Below are 19,993 nucleotides of genomic sequence, written 5' to 3' on the forward strand. Positions count from 1 at the left end.
GCGCCAACATTAAATCTGTTTGTGTCTGTACATCTTGGTTTGATGGAAACCCATTTGCGGTTTAATAACATTAAATGGAATTCAAGCCAGACATGTTAACTTGATGGTTTTCTGCCATCGTACTGTTATTACAGAAACCAAAGTCTACATACACCACTTGATAACTGAAATGTGTCTCAAACTACTACTTTCCTTCTTTTTCTCCTCTCACATCCTGTTACTCAATTGAGCAATTTTGGAAAGAGCACATCCATTTTTACTTTCCGCACACTGCAAAATTTATTCCTGGCACTTCATAAGTGATATAATTTCAGGCTTTAGGGAGCTTGAGTGGTAAAGAGAACCACAAGAGACAGACAAAGAATTTTTTTTTAGTTTGGTCATTGACCAATAAAAAGGACATTTGACAGCATAAAACTATTCCCTAACGACAAGGACTATTGGTAACCATTTGGAAATCTACATGATACAGATAGTCCTTGATTTACGACCACAATGGCGTCCAAAATTTTCTCCTGTAAAGCTATTAAGTGAGTTTTGCCCTATTTTACCACCTTTCTTGCCACTGTTGTTAAGTGAATCACTGCAGTTGTTAAATTAGTAACACAGGTGTTCAGGGAATCTGGCTTCCCCCTTGATTTTGTTTGTCAGAAGGTCGTAAAAGGTGATCACATGACCCCGGGGACTCTGGAACCGTCATAAATATGAATCAGTTGCCAAGCCTCTGAATTTTGATCACGTGACCATGGGGACGCTGCAACGGTCGGGTGAAAACCGGTCATAAATCACATTTTTCAAGGCCGTAACTTTGAATGGTCATTCAATGAACTGTTGTAAGTCAAGGCCTACCTGTATGGCAATTTGGAGGTCAGGAAATTGATGTCTCTTTAAAAAGCAACAGTATCATGTGCTTTAACATTTATGAAAGGTTAAAAACAGGGAAATTCTGTCTTGTTCCTATGGCCTATTCCAGGCATCACTTCATTGCATAGGAGAGAAGTGATCTTGGCACCAAAGATAGACTAAACATATTTCAACAATACCAGATGCTAAATAAAGATTCTGCATGTAGCAATAGCAATAGCACTTAGTTTTATATACCGCTTTACAGTGCTTTATAGCCCTCTCTAAGCAGTTTACAGAGTCAGCATATTGTCCCCAACAATCTGGGTCCTCATTTTATCCACCTCGGAAGAATGGAAAGCTGAGTCAACATTGATCCTGGTGAGATTTGAACTGCCAAATTGCAGGCAGCCGGCAGTCAGCAGAAATAGCCTGCAGTACTGCACTCTAACCACTGTGCCATCGTGGCTCATGTAGCTAAACCTTATTGCTTTTCTAGAACTAGAAATTGAATAGAACTCCTTTCAGGCATCAAACAGGAATATGGAAATGCCTCCTGAAGAAAAATTGGATGCAACCAAGTAGGCATCTATAGTCCTTGACTTACAACAGTTCATTTAGTGACCATTCAAAGTTACAATACCATTGAAAAAATGTGATTTATGACCATTTTTCACAGTTACGATCTTTGCAGCATCCCATGATCATGTGACCAAAATTCAGATGCTTGGCAACTGGCTCATATTTATGACCGTTGCTGTGTTCCATTCTCACAGCAAAGTCAACGAGGAAGCCAGATTCACTTAAGAACCGAGTTGCTAGCTTATCAACTGCAGTGATTCACTTAACATCGGTGGCAACATAGGTCGTAAATTGGGAGAAAGCATCAAGATGCACATCTAAAATAAATAAATATATTAATCCCCCCCCCTCGAAATTTGCTTAACAGAATGGAGACGTATGTTTAAATCAATGGAGAGAGAAACATACGTAACTGTGGCTAGAACCCAGCCTCTCTTGCTTTATTTCCAACTTTTAAAAATTTGCATAAAATTGATGCGAATCCGGGGCCGCTAGGAGACCATGCTGTGCTTCTGAGGAGATATTGGCATCATTTCCATGGTGATAATAGAAAAGAACCATCTTGAAGATGATCCAGTAGACTGAAATCTCAAAATGACTCAGAAAAAAAAAGTCAGACAGGGCAATTTTCTCCATCAAGTGTACAATGTTCGTCATCTGGGTTATTTTTGTTATGAAATACTAATATAATGGCTGATAGAATTTTTAGGTATACATATTTCTCTCAGTGAGTGAATACAGTTTTCTCCTCTGGAAAAGCAAAATATTCCCGCAAGATAACAAAAGCCAGTAAAAGTTATGTGCATATAGGATAATTTTATAACTAAATTGCTGGAAGAAGATTGCAGCTGCTTTTTTTCATAATTATTATGTACAAAACATTATTTATTTATTATACAAATAAATATTATGTTCCGTCTGATTACCTTGGGGTTTTTTCTCTCATTATTTCATATACTGCATTTCTCTCTCTCTCTCTCTTTCTCTCCCTCCCTCCCTCCCCCCCTCTCTTTTCCGTTCTCCCCTTTATTTCATTTCTTTCTTTCTTTTATTCATCATTTCTACTTCAGGAACATATAACATTACCTCAGAAAGATGCAGCGTGTAACCTAAGGGATTTTCTTGGACTCACAGCTCCTGCTCAAATAACAGGTGGCAGCCATGGCTAAGAAAGGCCTTTGTGTAACTCCATTTTGCATACCATGGCAACGCGTTCTCTATGGGGGCTACCCTTTAAAAGCTTCCAGAACCTTCAGCTGATGTAGAACTTAGCCACACAAGCTATATTGGGGGCCCAATAGGACACAAATAACACCTCTGCTCTGCAAAGTACATTGAGTGATAGTTTGCTTCCAGGTCCAATTCTAGATATTGGTTGTGACCTATAAGGGCCTACAACGCATGGGGGCAGGCAACCTACAGAATTGGCTTCGTCCCATTATATTGGCCTGTCCCATCTGGTAAGGCAGAAAAGATATGTTGCAGACTCTGTCAGTTAAAGAACTCCAACTGCTGGGGCAGGGGTGAAATCTACTTAACTTCCTCACCTTACCGGTTCAGAAGCGTGTGCACGCATCACAGGTGCGCACAGACCTTCTGCACATGCACAAAACTTTCTGTGCATGTGCAAAACCTTCTGTGCATGCGCAAAACTTTCTGCGCATGCGCAGAAGGTAAAAAACACATTACTTCCAGGTTAAAACCAGGAAATAATATCACCCGGCCGGGTGGGCAGAGCTATACTCCACCGTCGCTACTGGATCGCCGAACCACCGGCTAAGAACGCTACCGGATCGGGCGATTTGGTCCAATCCGGGAGCATTTCAACCCTGTGCTGGGGTCCATGAAGTTAGCCTTCTCTCCTACTGCCCCCCAGGGATGGGCTTCAAAAATTTTAGCAAGGGGTTCTCTGCCCTGTTGCTGGGTGGGTGTGGCCATGGTGGGCATGGCCTACACGGCCTCCTGCACCATGGGGGGGGGGAATTTTGCCCTCCCCGGGCTCCAGAGGCTTTCCTCAAGCCTCCAGGAGGGTGAAAATGGCCTCCCCAGGCTCCGGAGGCCCTTTGGGCCTGTTTCCGGCCTTCCCAAACTTCCGGCAGGCTCATTTTTCGCTCTCCCTGAGCCTCCGCACGTGCCCTGCACTTACCTGCATCCAAAATGGGCTGCATGGGGACTCCTGGGAGAGACGGGGCCAGCCAGGAGTGGGATTTGAGGGTTCTCTGAACTGCACAGAATCTTAGCTAGTGGTTCTCCCCAACCCCTGCGAACCCCCAGCAGCCCATCCCTGGCTGCCCCCCTCTGTGGAATAACTCCCCCCCCATATGTGAGACTAGCCCCCATTTCCTGGCCTTCCGAAAAAGAGTCAGAACATGGCACTGATGCCTCATAAGGGAAACCCACAGAAGTGCACAGCTGTGAGGCTGGCCCTGAGTGCCCTTTTAACTAATTTTAACAATGTTTTAACAACCTTGCCTCTTTCTAAATTTTTAAAATGTTATATATGGTTTTTATATTATAATATTTTGCTGTATCTCCCTCAGAGGAAGGACTGTTAGATATGGGGAAGCAACAGATTAGATACATTTCCTGGCCCCACCTTTTTAGCTTCAATGGGGGATGAGAAAATTCAGCATAGCTTCCTGACTTAAAGGTATAGAATGGGCAGATTCTCCACGGACCAAGTAATCAGGTTCTGGGCACCAAAGATGCTTCCCCCCCTCTCAAAAACAAAAACAACAACAACAACAACAAAAAACCTGGACTATTTTTCCTTTGCAGAAGAAGAAGAAAACATTTCGCCCTTCATTCAAAAAGCTTCATCAGTTCTGATGGTGGGGGGATGGAAGGACAAATACTGACAGTTGAGATTGGATGATGTGGGGGGAATGGAAGGATAGGTTCTGATAGGATGGTAGTGATGGGGGAAATGGAAGGATTGTATTTCTTTGCAGTCATCTGGTTATTAACACTCTCTGAGACCCATCCTATAAGAAACTATCTTTTTGTTCCCCTGCCATCGGAATTGATGAAGCTTCTTGGATGAGAAGTGAAATGTTTTTTTCTTCTACTTCAAAGAAAAAAAACAGTCCAGTTGCCTTCTGAAGAAAAAAAAAAAAACCAGAACCTCTGAGACAACTATGACTTTATTGACTGAGAACCTCCATAGATACTGAGCACTGAAGGGTTTATAACTGGCACTAAATATCATTTTGTGCCTCTGTGAACTTGGAAATAAGTCTTGCAGTTACTGTGTTTCCCCGAAAATAAGACCTCCCCAGATAATAACTCCCCTCCCAAAAATAAGCCTGCCCTGAAAATATTTTACCGCATGCGCAGCCAGTTCCCGCCATTTTCTCTGGTTAGGGTTAGGGAGACAGAGCTGGAAATCAGGTAAGACAGCAAGAGGATCCCCGTCTTGCTCCATGTGCCCCAAAATAATAAGACCTCCCCTAAAATAAGGCCCAGCATGTATTTTGGGGTTCAAAAAAATAAATAAGACAGGGTCTTATTTTTGGAGAAACATGGTACTAAGGTTGGGTGTTGGAAATTAGACCAAAATAAAACCACTTTTTGCGTCCCATCACCTATAAACACTTTGTAAGACCATGAAAGGTTGTTGTATCTACTTTGAGGTTCTTCTTACCTGTTTGTACTCAGACTCTCTTCCAACTAGGACCTGCAGAATGTAGTTCACAGGGTCTCCCTTCATTGGGGGTGCATTTTCCCAAGCAATTTCACAGGTGTTTCCTTCTAACTGTCTCACTCGAGGTGCTATTAAAAAAAAAGAAAAGGTCACCACGTATCAATTGACATGTGCAGAAGGAGCACACACTTCTCATTTTTCTTCTTGCAAATACTGACTTTTATTCATTTTAAAAAATAAAATAATTTAAAACAAACAAAAAAAAAATCAGAATTATCTCCAGGAATGTTATCACTGACAAATAAGATGCAGTTAATGTGATGGAAACCAATCTTTCCAAACATGAAGAATCAACAGAATGTATGCATTGCTTTCATAGTCTGGGAAACAATATTTAAAATAAAACATTTAGCTTTTCAAGTTGTGTTTCTCGAGGACATGAATATTTGCAGACGAGGATAAAAAAAAGGATTTCTGAGACACCAGAAATGTATTTCTTAAATTTTATAATCAAAACTTTTCATTTTAATTGCCTTTTTAGATTTCATTAGCTACCTTGAGTAAGTACTAGACTGGAAAGGCAGGGGTTGAAAAAATGAATGCTTTGCTGAAATCAAGATATATTACATCTGTAACATTCTCATGATCTATTAAAGCTATCGGGTCAAAAATATGGAATAAGTTAAATCTGCTATGACTTGTTCTTACTATTATTCTTCCCATTTACTTTGTTTGTGAGAAGCTTGCAGGGAGAAAGTCAACAGGGAAGACAGCAGGAAGTTGTGAGTCCAAGGGCACCAGGCAAGTGAGTGAGGGAGCGAGGAGGCGCTGATCAGGAATGTTACATGGGAGTTTGTGAGAGGTCCTGTTGGGGGTGGATATGTATGTGCATGCCAAAGTTACTGTACAGGTAGGGGAAGGCATGTGAATGGGCAGCATAGTCAGGAAGGGCAACCAGGGATGACTGAGAGCTGCTGTGCTACTTGGGTAGGTTGTGCAGGGAGATGCAGGTCAACAAGGTTGAACAAGGGTCAAATGGGTGTCTAAGAGGTTCTGCACAGGTCAAGCAGAGTGCATGGGGGGGTTGGTATAGGCCATGAATGCATATGGATTGCAGGAATATGCGAGAGGCACTGTACTGGTTGAGGGCAGCACATGAGTTGGTGGGAAGGTTGCCTAGGAATGCACAAAAGGTACTGTGCAGGTCAGGAAAGATGCACAGGAGGGTGTAGGTCAGGGAGGATGCATAGGAGTACCCAACGGGTGCCGCATGGTAGGAGCACAGGTTGGGAAAAGGTCATGGGATGCACAAGAGGTGCTGCAAGAGTCAGGGGAGATATGTGGAGGAGAGATGTTAATCAGGGAAGATGCATGGGGATGCCAAGAGATGCTGTGTGGGTTGCGGATGTGGCATGGAAGGCAGGTGAGGGGGCAGCATTGTGTGCCTGAGTTCTTTCCCTCCTGTTCGTCACTTTCTCTCTCTCGTCCTTCTCCTTTCCCCTCCCTTTCTAGCAGGTAGTAAGTATCTACTTTTGAATGGGGGACGGAGCGAGGGATTGTGAGATTGGCTGGGAAACAGTCACAGAATGTTGAAAGTGAAGATCATGTGACTGCAGCAGCAACCCAGCAGTACAGCAGCAGCCAGTAGCACTGAAGCAGCCACAACATTCCCAATTTTCATTCTCTCGGGAGTCATGGCCCCTGAATTTTGGACATATTCTGTAAATTAGCCCATTTAAGGTACTGGCTCCAAAATTGTTGCCCTATGTTGCACAGTTTTGCCAAGTTAAGGTTCTGTTAAGACTTTTATTAGTATATAAATAAGGCAAATAAAAGAAGGAGAAAAGGCATACATAGTGATGGACCCAAAAGAAACGTTCATGACTGGAATGGTAAGGAGTTATGGAATTATGGAAATAGAAATAGAAACATGAGTTTGAATTGCATAGAAGATAAGGTAATGTATTATTCAATTTAACTATCAACCATCTTACCCTATTGCTATTTAGAAAAATGAAAAACAATAGAGGAACAAGTAGGCAAACAACAAAGAATCAAACTGCAAAGAACAAAAACATGTTGATTGTTGAAGAATTTAGTTTTCCTTGCGTTATCAACCAGATAAGAATTGGTTAAACATATGATATTCGCACAGATTTATTGCTCCACCAGGTGGCAAAAAAAGTGTTTTTATACAAGAGACAAATAAGGGTCAATTTTTTTGAAGTGTATTTATTTGACACAGTCCCTGCCTTACACCCTTGGGGAAAAAGTCACCTTCCATCGGTCAAAAACCATCATATGTCATTTATTAGCTAAAAGAATCTCATCTATCAAATATAAATAAAGCTTTCAGCAATAGTCAACTACCGTCAAGCACCAGTTCCCACAATCAATGTTAATTTAACTGTAGGAGGTTTCAAATGGGAAATGAGCAAAAAAGATCCAAATTCAATATTGGGGTGGATTCATAATCGAGAAAAATAGTACAAAACACACCAACTGAACCGAAAGTCCAACAGTTGTTAAGTGCGCGAAGACCTGTCATAAGTCACTTGTAACTTTGAACCGTTGCTGAATAAATGATTAGGGGACTGGAGGCTAAAACATATGAAGAACAGTTGCAGGAACTGGGTATGTCTAGTTTAATGAAAAGAAGGACTAGGGGAGGCATGATAGCAGTGTTCCAATATCTCAGGGGCTGCCACAAAGAAGAGGGCGTCAAGCTATTCTCCAAAGCACCTGAGGGTAGAACAAGAAGCAATGGGTGGAAACTAATCAAGGAGAGAAGCAACCTAGAACTAAGAAGAAATTTCCTGACAGTAAGAACAATTAATCAACTTGCCTCCAGAAGTTGTGAGTGCTCCAACACTGGAAGTTTTTAAGAAGAGATTGGACAATGATTTGTTTGAAATGGAATAGGGTTTCCTGCCTGAGCAGGCAGTTAGACTAGAAGACCTCCAAGGTCCCTTCCAACTCTGTTATTCTAGTCTAAATATACACCAGAATGGTTGTAATTTGACGACTACCTCTATGTTGTGATAGGGGGAAAAGTGATTACAAATGGGTTTTAGGTCCATTAAATGCTTCCTCTCCACCTCCTGCCCACCCCACCAAAATCAGGAGACGTATCTTACTTACCTTTAATGACAGAGGGGATAGATTTAGTTGTGCTGAAGCTAAAGACTTCTGAGAAAGGCCCTTCCCCAGCACCATTTACAGCCTGTATTCTAAAAGCATAGCTGGTATATTCCATCAGCCGTTGTACCTTGTAAGTATGACTAGGCCCCCTATAGATTGAAGTAAACCTAAAAAAAGAGAGAGAAGTACAAATTTGTTGTTATTTGTTTACAAGGTTTTCATTGATAGGTTGTCTGTGACTCACCCCCCAAAAAAAGGTTAATGTCGTTTAATCTAATATCACCGTAATGATATCTCAATCTAGAAGCTCAGGTGCAAGTTCCCTAGATGGATTTATCACACAGTATTTGTATCCTTTTGACTAGAGGTTCTGACCAGTTCTGGAGAACCAGTAGCGGAAATTTTGAGTAGTTCGGAGAACCGTTAAATACCACCTCTGACTGGCGCTACCGCCATCTATTCTCTGCCTCCCGAGTCCCAGCTGATTGGGGGGAAATGGGGATTTTGCAGAATCCTTCCCCTGGAGTGGGGAGGGAACGGAGATTTTACAGTATCCTTCCCCTGCCATGCCCACCAAGCCATGCCCACAGAACGGGTAGTAAAAAAATTTGAATCCCACCACTACTTTTGACCCCAAGACCCCAGACTCTCAGTGATTTACATATATATCAGCCCCTCAAACTATAAAATGTATATTAGAATTTTCCTCTAAATCTTAACAAAATATAGGTAGCCCTTGACCACAATTGAGCACAATGTTTCCATTTTACGACACAATTGTTAAGTTAGTAACATGGTTGTTAAGTAAATCTGGCTTTCTTATCGACTTTGCTTGTCAGGAGGTCAATATAAGAGATGATCACATGACCCTGGGACACTGCAATCCTCCTAAATATACACCAATTGCCAAATATTTGAATTTTGATCACCTGACCTTTGATAACTTAGGACCGTTTTTCACACTTATCAAAGTTCGCAATGGGGTGGGGTTTTTTTTTGCTAAAACCTGTAAATGTCAACAATCGTGGACCCGTGACTCTGGCACAGGGGTGGGCTTTAAAAAATTTAGCAAGGGTTCTCTGGTTGCTGGGTTCTCTGGTAGCAAGGGTTCTCCGGTTGCTGGGTGGGCGTGGCCATGGTGGGTGTGGTCAAGTTGGCCTCCTACACCACAGCCAGGGGAGGGTGTTTTTGCCCTCCCCGGGCTCCGGAGGCTTTCCTCGAGCCTCTATGAGGGTGAAAATGCCCCCCCAGGCTCTGGAGGCCTGTTTCTGGCATTCCTGAACTTCCGGTAAACCTGTTTTTTGCCCCTCCCGAGCCTCCGCACACGCCCTGTACTTACCTGCATCCAAAACTGGCTGTGTGGAGACTCCTTGGAGGGGTGGGGCAGGGTGGGCATGGCCAGCCAGGAATGGGATTTGGGGGTTCTCTGAACTGCACAGAATCTTAGCTAGAGGTTCTTCCGAACCCCTGCAAACCCCCAGCAGCCCCACCCCTGCTCTAGCGCACTGCAGTCAGTCATGAATATAGACCAATTGTCAAGCACTCAAATGCAGTCCCATGTCTGTGGGAGGGGGCAGTGGTCAGAACTTCAGAACTGGATCATAAATACCTTTTGAGGGTGTGTGTGCCATTCATTTTATCCCTTTTATTTTAAAAATGATTTGAGCCATGCTTGAAAAGATTTCGCCCTTATTCTGTTGCAGTTGATTTCATGTGGCATAGTTTCTATTCAGTTGGCTTTATTTTGATTTTATTAGATGGTGTCCTTATTACTACTATTTTGGTTAAATTGGTTTGTATTTTATGCAGAATTTTAGCTTTTGGCTCTGGAAGATCAAAAAATAAATGAATGGACTTGGTCTCATTCACCCTTTTATGTGAGATACACACAGCCATGAACCAGGAGAGTATGAGGTTCAAAATGTATTGGAACTGAATGATTTCTCCCTCTTCTAACCAGACCATTTCTTACCATATATATATATATATATTTTGAATGCTAGTCAGTGTTTCGACTTGGCAGTATTTGCTGCAAGGGGAGCCGGTGAATTGAATTTTCGGTACTTCTAATTAGCAACAGCAGGAGCATAACACCATGCAGTCAATGAATACTAATGTTTCTCAGAATAAATCTGGAATTGTTATTATTATTATTATTATTTTAACCTGGCACCAAGGAGGGCTATATGGGTAATGAAAGTTACCGGTGTTTTTTTTTTTTTTTTTTTTGCAGCAAAAATTGGCAAAACAGTGAAGTGGTAATGATTAGGGATGGAGATTTTAAGGAATTCAGAAAGTTATAGTATTACAGATTGATGTGCAGATGTGATTTTTAAAAAAATAATAATAATAGATGTTGATGTTATACATGTTGACGGCAGAAAGATTACTTTATGCACAAAAATAGAAGGACACTGTGATTCCCACAATGGACAAATGGCTGCAAAAGTTAATGGAGTTATTGTAATTTAGAAGGAGTAAACAACACAATTTATTTTATTTCTACTTGGAAACTGCTTTTGGACTTAAGTGCTTGAGGTGGGGGAAAAAAATGAAAGTTTGATTTTGGGTCTTACTGGTTAGATATGTTTGGTGTTATAGAAATGGCTAGTATATACTATTATATAAAAATAAAAAGCTGAGGTTTCATGGTACAGTAGAATAAGAGCTGAAGAAGCTTCTTGGACGAGAAGCGAAACATCTTCAAAGAAAAACCAGAAAGTCCAGTTGCCTCTTGAAAAAAAGCACCTTTGGGACAATCAAGACCTGGATGACTGAGAACCTCCATAGATACCAAAAGGAATCAGAAGTCAATGCTTTTTTCTTTTCCCCCCTCTACCCTCTACTTTTCTCCTTTTCCCCTTTCCTCCCCTATTCTACCTACATCTTTCTTTATATTTTTGTATTTTATGCTTTGTAAAAATGAATAAAGTGTTGAACCACATTGTGCAGATGTGATAAGATGGTGGAGAGAAAGAAGAGAGGATTAAGAGTTGTGTTTGTTGGGAAACCTTGTGGCAAGAGTCAGGAGAGTGTAGTGTGGTGACATTGTGCAGAGAATAGTGGTTGTGGCAGGTTTAAACTAGCAAACTAGAGTTTTTCTGGACTTGATTAATTATCTGGAGTCCAGTTGGAGGAGACTTCAACCTACTGTCACTGAAGCTTGGTTGGGAAGAAGTCACAGTGATTTTTTCCTTTTTTTTTTTTAAAAAAGAAGAATTTATTCAATTTTTCAGATAAAGAGATATAAAAAATAGAAACTAATCATTAACACAGAAAAAAGAAAAAGGTAAACCATGAAAAAGAGAGCAAAGCTCAAACTGCAAAAAGCAAAGAAATGACTTCCAACTTTCCTCTTGCAAACAGCAATGGGATTCTCATTTAAAAGCGAAATTAGTAGAGGAAAGTTCTCATTGTTGATTTTTTTTTTCATTTTGCTTTGATCTTATCTAAATATTTCTTTAAAATATGGGTGCTGTGAACAGTCTTATCCTTGATCTTAAATGGGAAATACTTCTCTCTTGGAAGATACATTATTAGTATTTATTTGTAGTGCTAGTAAACACTGCAAAGCACTAAGATATAATCCTATCTCACAAGCATTAATAAATAAAAATGAGATGCTTTTATTCAACCATGTGTACCAAAAAGAAAATAAAAATATTATTCCGCACCGAAATCTAGAAACTAGAAAAATGTGCAGCCTGGATTGCTACTGATGTTCAAGATCACAACTTTTCTGAGCTATATTTTGGGATTTAAGGTATGTTTGCTGTTCTTTAAATGGTGGACAATCTGCTTATTTTTTTTTTATCATGACATTTTAATTTTAATTGTTTTAAATTGGTGCACTGAATCTCTATTTTGGGAATCTTTAGTGTAAAAAAGAAGATTAGAAATTATACCTATGTGCACAAATGCTGCTGATACTGTAATAGATAGATTCTGTTATCTTTGTCACACTTTATGATCTTGGCCAACAAATCATGCTTTTCTTCATTAAGAGTAGTAAAATGAATATTTTTTTTCACAAGTAGATGTTTCCCACAGCAAGATTTCCATGTATAATAATGCAATTTGGGCTAATTATCTAATTGTGTGCTTTCAATTTGTTTTTTTGATTGCTTGCGTTCATTTAGCTTTTCAAGGAGATTCATTTAACTTGCCAGGTATACAATACAACTCTTATCTTTGTTCCTAAGATTTGCTTGGAGCATTCAAAAGCATCTGTTTGATCACTGTTGAAAATGGTATGTTAGCCTGTGGTTTAGCAATCTGTTATAGCAAATCTGGCCCAGCATGTTAATAATTACGATTTTGGAAGCCAGGTTTAATATCTGGAGGCAACGTGAACCCGTGATATTCACATTACCTCCAGATAATGTGAATATCTGTAGGTTTCATGACTCTGAAAGCAATGTTGGTGAAAAACAAAACTCACGGTAGGACTACCTTCTGAACCCCAGAGCAGGCTAAGTGAATAGACTCTACAGGAAGACTGTATTTTACTGAGATAAACTATAGTAACATAATTTTGAAAGCTGATTGTTATTATTCCCCTCTCTCTTTGGAAAACACTTCTGCATTTTTGCACACAGATGTTAAGATCAACATAAGGAAGAAGTTTAATATATTTAAACAGATGTAAACCTGAAAAGTTGTGGAAAGAGATGAGTCACTGTTAAAATTTTAAAAAATGTTCCCAAAATTCAAACAGGAAAAGATCAAGGATGGGCTCATGGGGATTTGGGTGAACCCCCAAATGCCACCCCTGGCTGGCCACGCCCACCCCACGCCCACCCCTCCCACCCCTTCTCTCCCAGGAGTCTCCACACGGCCCGTTCATCATTCCAGGTAAGTGCAGGAGTTGCACGGAGGGTCTGGGAGGGCAAAAAATGGGCCTACCAGAGGTTTCGGAAGTCCAGAAATGGGCCTGTTTCCGGCCTCCAGAGGGTATCCGGAGCCTGGGGGAAGCTGTTTTCGCCCTCCAGGTGGCTTGAGGAAAGCCTCTGGAGCCTGGGGAGGGCGAAAAACACTCCCCCTGCCGTGCTGCAGGCAGCCGACTAGGCCACACCCATCATGGCCACGCCCATCCAGCAACGGGGCAGAGAACCTGTTGCTAAAGGATCTGAAGTGCACCCCTGGAAAAGATCTAGGTATGAGACATATCTGGCAACAAGAAGGATGTATGGCAGCTGCACACAGATTTCCAATATCAAGCAAGGAAGGATAACACATATTACATTGTGAGACAAGAAACAATAGATGGAAACTAGTCAAGGAGAGGACCAAGCTAGAGCTAAGGAGAAATTTGCTGACAGTTAGGACAATTAATCATAGAACAACTTGCCTCCAGAAGTTGTAGGTGTTCCATCACTGGACAGTTTTAAGAAGAGACTGGACAGTCACTTATCTGGAATGGTATAGGGTTTCCTGTTTGAGCAGGGGGCTGGACTAAAAGACCTCTAAGGTTCCTTCCAACTCTGTTATTCTGTTGCATTCCGATTTCTTTTACTTTTCTTCTAATTTCCACTTTCAATGTGCAAAAGTGGTCTATTCTGTTGCTCTTATGACCTTCGGTAATGCCCTTACTATTTCCGGATAAAAAATGAACTCAATTCATGTTTTCAGATTTGTATTAACTCTTTTCTCATGTGTACATATAAGTAGACAGGGTTATACATTCAATGTAAACAGTTCTTCTTCTAAACAGATAATCACAATTATAATCCTAATTTATTCTTAATGGCCCAATTACTTTTTGTGTACTTCTTCCTCTCATTCTTGTCTATGTTTTCATGTCACCTGCAGAATAATTTTTTAAATTCAGAATGTCATATCATTTTTCACAAAAACTCATATTTGCTTCTTCTATTCACTAGTCACTGAACAATAACCTATGGATATCTACATTTATTTGCATCCACCAAAATATTCATTCACAGGACCAACGTTTTGAAATAGGCATACTTTGTCGGGACAAGGCAGAACCAGATTTAACTTGCCATTCAAGCAAAGATTTTATTGGGTCATTTGAGGACCAGGCATTAAGAACAACTATGGTGTACTTTTCAAGAGAATAAAAGCAGAAAACCGGGTGTGAACAGCTCTCAGCTCTCAAATAAAACACAAATAATAATACAGTAGGCGCAAATGTCAAGTCATTACTGAATCTCATCCCAATTCTTTTCAAAAAATACTGGTCAGTGAAAGCAATAACAAAAACTAAAGTAATAAAAATGCCAACTAGATACATCGATTCAAAGACCATGATAGTCTGATAATACCCATTATGCCCTCCTACTGTACAACTCAATGCTATGGAAGATCCAGCTTCATTCATATAATATCAGCCAAACTTTTATTACCCATGAAGGAAACAAGGTGAATGTCATCCCAATAACACTATATGCCATTATAAATGAAAAACCAGGGTTGTTTTTTTTTTTTTAAATCTAAAAGCAAAGCCTGGGGTGAAAATACCATTTCTTGCTGAATAAAGCGGTAATGTTCAGGCAAATAGAATAACAGAATTAGAGAGTTGGAAGGGATCTTGGAGGTCTTCTAGTCCAACCCCCTGCTCTGGCAGGAAACCCTATACCAGGGTTGTCAAACTGGTGGCCAAAGGACTGGATGCGTCACGCACAGGCCACGCCCATCCCAGCTCTACAAATGGGAAAAATGTCGCGAAACATCACGTGACGGCAATGTGGTGCTGCAAATTTGACACCTGTGCCCTATAACACTTCAGACAAATGGTTGTCCAAGCTCTTCTTAAAAACCTCCAGTGTTGGAGCATCCACAATTTCTGGAATCAATTAACATTATCCATGTTTCTTTTCTATTAATAGCCTGAACTAGCCCCTTTCCCTTTTCTTTATAATGTTAAATAATAATGAAGACAAATATACAGAATAAAAAATTTCAGGGATATCTCCAGGAATATGTGCATGACAAACCCAAATTGATGGTGATCATTTATTAGATTTGTTATACACACCCCAGTTCAAAGATGGCAGCCACAGCCACACAGTCCAGGCCTTACTACTTTTTTCGTGTTACACACTTTTGATCTTTAAAAAAAAAAAAAAAAAAAAACACTCTCTTCCCAATGACCAGGCCTGGTTCTTATTAAAATTGTTTAAGGTATGACAAGACTGATTTAGTGACCAGTCCTTTTTAAATTTTCTCTAAGGATCTTCCAGGAAAGAATGTAGCGGTGAAATCCAGCAGGTTCTGACAGGTTCTGGAGAACAGGTAGTGGAAATTTTGAGCAGTTTGGAGAACTGGCAAATTCCATCTCTGGCTGGCCCCAGAGTGGGGTGGGAATGGAGATTTTGCAATATCCTTCCCCTGGAGTGGGGTGGGAATGGAGATTTTGCAGTATCCTTCCCCTGCCATGCCCACCAAGCCACGCCCACAGAACCCGTAGTGAAAAAATTTGGATTTCACCACTGTGCGTGTGCATGTCGCCATACCAATTTCCTGTTGATTTTTTAAAGCCAGTGCAATCAACAACGAGCGGGAATAGAATCATCATTTCCTTTATCCGTGATGTACAAAATTTACTTATTTATTTCCTTGGGAAGGAAGCTTCCTCCTCTACTATCAATCTGGTTTTACAGCAAATTCACTTAGATCTGAAGCGTTAAATAAATGAGAGCCAGTTAAAAACAATACAATACAACAGCAGTATCCAATGGTGTAAACAGGAATCAGAACTTTGCTTCACCTTCCTGGCTGCAAATGAAGCTATTTGTTTGTGGAAACAACCCAGGTGGGGAAATGAGAATGGGGCACATTAATTTCCCAGTGAGTTAAATTGATGACCTGTGGCTGTTTTCTTTGCAGGACAAACCATTGGAGCATTTTTAAATTGAAGTTAACCCATCTCAGCAAACAAAAGCTGCTAATATTTGAATGAAATTACCATTAGGGGAAAGAGCTTCTTTTTAGATATTGGCCCACATTTCCTGCTTTTTTGAAAAAAAGGAACTTTAATGGCTTGGCCATTCTGCATATCAAGCAGATTTATCAGTCTAGTTCTCCCTGTGTGTCAATCTAGAAATAAACAATGTAGTCCATGAATAAATAAGATATTCCAAGCAGTGCTGCAACAAGGAAAAAGGCATCTCGTTCATCTGAAGTTATAGATGTGTGGACTTACCGATTGCCATAAATCCTTCATTGAAGGTTACACAAAGAAGACGACTTGTTTACGCTAGAACAGTAAGATTTCTGCCAAGTGCTAATTATTTTCACATAATCAAGTCTATTCTCAGTCTGTACTATCTCAGTGTGTAAGTCTCATTTCCAAACAGAACGTCTACACGTCAACATGCATCCATGATCAACATTTGACTGTCACTAGGAAGCAATTTATTCCTGAGATTTTAAAGCCTGAATGATTATGCTCCAATTCACTCCTCTAAAAACGGTCCCAAAGGTCCTTTTTCAAGAGGCAACTGGACTTTCTGGTTTTTTGTTTTGCTTCTCATCCAAGAAGCGCCTTCAGCTCTGACTGGATGGTGGGGAATGGAAGGATGTATACTCCTTGCAGACAGTTGGTCATTTGCATCCTTTTAGAGAGTCGTTGAGGCCACCTGGAGGATTATCTGTGTCATCAGGGTCACCTGAGTGATGCAAATGGATGTGGAGCCTTTCTGGAACTGTTGAAAGAGCTGTGTTGTAGACTGGAGATAGATGATGTTGTATCCCTCTCCCTTTCTTGAGAGAAGGCTGTTCAGTTTTGACATAGGTGGCCTCTTTGACCCCTCTTTTAAACCAGAGGTCCTCTCTGTCCAAAACGTGGACTTTGCTGTCTTCAAAAGAGTGGACTTTGTCTTTTAAATGCGGCTGAACTGCTGAATGCCTCTTGAAAAAGCATCTTTGGGTGCTATTCAGCAGGTTCTGACAGGTTCTGGAGAACTGGTAGTGGAAATTTTGAGCAGTTCAGAGAACCGGCAAATACCACCTCTGGCTGGCCCCAGAGTAAGGTGGGAATGGAGATTTTGCAATATCCTTCCTCCAGGAGTCGGGAGGGAATGGAGATTTTGCAGTAACCTTCCCCAGGAGTGGGGAGAAAATGGGGATTTTGCAGTATCCTTCCCCTGGAGTGGGATGGGAATGGAGATTTTGCAGTATCCTTCCCCAAGCCATGCCACCAAGCCATGCCACCAAATTGGATTTCACCACTGGGACAACCATGACCTTTGCACAGGTTCGCCTGGTGCACCAATTGCGACCCTACTTGGATCAGGAGGCTCTCCTCACAGTCACTCATGCCCTTGTCACCTCACGGTTAGATTATTGCCCTTGAAAAGTGTTCGGAGACTACAGTTGGTCCAGAACGCAGCCGCGCAAGCTGTCATGGGTGCACCTAGGTACACCCACATTACACCAATTCTCCGCGAGCTGCACTGGCTCCTTATTGGTCTCCGGTCACAATTCAAGGTGTTGGTTATTACCTTTAAAGCCCTACATGGCTCAGGGCCAGGGTATCTTCAAGACCGCCTTCTACCGCATAGCTCCCAGCGATTGGTAAGATCCCACAGAGTTGGCCTCCTCCGGATCCTATCAGCTAAACAATGCCGGCTGGCGGGCCCGCAGGGAAGGGCCTTCTCTGTGGCTGCCCCAGCTCTCTGGAACCAGTTACTCCTGAGATCCGGACCCACCCTATTGGCCTTCCGAAAAGCGGTGAAGACCTGGCTTTTCCGGCAGGCCTGGGGTCGTTGATCTCGCTGTTGCAATCTGGCGAGATCCGGCCATGAATGGTGTGAATGGGTTTTAATTGTTTTTAATGTTTTAATTTTTAATGTTTTTATATATGGTTTTTAAATGCATTGTAAGCTGCCTTGAGTCTTTGGAGAAAGGCGGCATACAAGTTGAACAAATAAATAAATGATCTGGATGACTGAGAATCTCCATAGACACCTCTAAAAAATGCTTCCAAGTATAAGCACATCCACATACAAGAACATTTTTACAGAAGCTTGGAAAAAAAACCTACAGAGGTAGAAAACAGGATGACCTGCATCCATTATAGATAGTCCTCGACTTAACAACCATTCATTAGTTTGAAGTTTCAAGGGCACTGAAAAATGTGATTAATAACCGGTCCTCACACTTACAACTGTCAGAGCATCTCCAAGGTCACATGATTGAAATTCAGCAGGTATTTATAATTGTTGCAGCATTCAGGAGATCATTTGATCACCATTTGCAACCTTCCCAGCCAGCTTCTGGCAAGCAAAGTCAATGAGGGAAGCTAGATTTGCTTAATGACCGCACGATTCACTTAACAACTGCAGTGTACTGTTGAACAACCAAGACAAAAAAGGTTGCAAAATTGGGTGCAACAACCATCTTGCTTAGCAATGGAAATTCTGGTCCCAGTTGTGTTCATAAGTTGCAACACGGCAGGGTATTAGCTCTAGAGAACCACTGGAGGAAACTTGTACAATCTTTGTTTGCAGCTTCCTATCCTGGAATTCTACAGCAGGTGTCCCCAACCTTTCGGACCTCAGGGACCACTAAATTCATAATTTTAAATCCCACGAACCACTAATATGATCTGCCTAATGACCGGCTGGGTGGGCATGGCTAGGTGGTCATGTGACTTGGTGGGTATGGCCAACTTGATGTCACTTACATCGAGGGGCACCTCGCTGGCCTCTACTCACCCCTCTCCTGCCAGCCACTCCTCGCCTCCCCGCCCGGGCTCCTTAGGGCCCCAACAGGAAGCAGTTGTTGGAGCTAAGCAGCCACCATGAGAAAGAGTTGGCAACAACTAAGTTGGCTTAGTTCAAATTGGATCTGACCGAGAAGGAGGCTCAGCAGAAGCACCTCACTCAGGACTACAAGCATAGGCTTTCCAAGCAGAGGGAAGACCTGCAGGAGTGCAAGGCCAGAAATTATATTTCTACTGAATCTACTACTACTTTAATTTGACAAAGCAGGGTAATGATTCTTCATTCTTTTTTTAACTGGGCTACTCCAATCAAAGCATGGCAGAAAAGTCTTCCAAAGGATTGCACAGTGCGTGAAGCATGCTGTGGAAATCCCTTTTCCTTTTTTCTCTTGGAATCGAGAATAATGTTAAGAATTAACATTAGATAATGTTATTATCTAATTAGATAAGAATTAACAACAATGATAACAGAAGAGAAAAGGGAAGGGAAAACAGAAATATAATCTGATGTACAACAGCTTTCTCAAACTGATGCCTGGGACTGCAGTTGTAGCCATCATATCATAGAATTCAGAGAGTTTGGGGCACCACGTATTTAGAGGATGCTAGGCTGGGGAAAAAACCTAGTTACTCAGTAATAAATTGGGTATCAGCAATTTATTAGGTGTTGCTGTTCATACTTCAATCTGGCTAATAAATGGGCTCTTGCAACTGTATGACTCAGTCTTAATTATTAATTTCCTTTCCTTATTCAGTAGCCAAAGCCTTTCAATATTTGCAAGTTGATTATTTGAATACGTTAATGCAATTTGGGGCAGGATATCTTTTGAAAGTCACTCTAGCAGCTTTCTGAGTTAAGTGGGAAGGAGGCATTGCAGTTCAAGGGGGTATTAATGCTTTTGATTTAATTTAGACACAAATAATTTTCTAGTTAAAACTTGAAAACTCACATTTGCAAGATAACTCATTTTTGTCTTTATAGAGTGTTCTCTGTTTCTGGCAGAAAATAATGTTTATATTATTTAAATGTTAATGTAAATCATCTTGTTCATAGTTTTATATTACATAGTTTTATATTACAGTTTCGGCCTTAT

At 41.1% G+C, this 19,993-nt stretch overlaps 1 protein-coding gene across 1 annotated transcript in view; it reads right to left on the minus strand.

Moving 5' to 3' along the window:
- The window catches only part of FNDC3B (fibronectin type III domain containing 3B), a 313,226-nt gene that overhangs the window by 11,218 nt on the left and 282,015 nt on the right, over positions 1–19,993 (minus strand). The window contains exons 24-25 of the mRNA XM_070946542.1: positions 8,210–8,376; positions 5,069–5,196 (exon numbers count right to left, since the gene is read on the minus strand). Of these exons, the coding sequence (XP_070802643.1) occupies positions 5,069–5,196; positions 8,210–8,376 (295 nt within the window). The remainder of the gene's footprint in view (positions 1–5,068; positions 5,197–8,209; positions 8,377–19,993) is intronic.

This window comes from Pituophis catenifer, unplaced genomic scaffold (assembly GCF_029215685.1).
Source record: "Pituophis catenifer annectens isolate HBS135680 unplaced genomic scaffold, rPitCat1.0.hap2 SCAF_6, whole genome shotgun sequence".
Classification (NCBI taxonomy): domain Eukaryota; kingdom Metazoa; phylum Chordata; class Lepidosauria; order Squamata; family Colubridae; genus Pituophis; species Pituophis catenifer.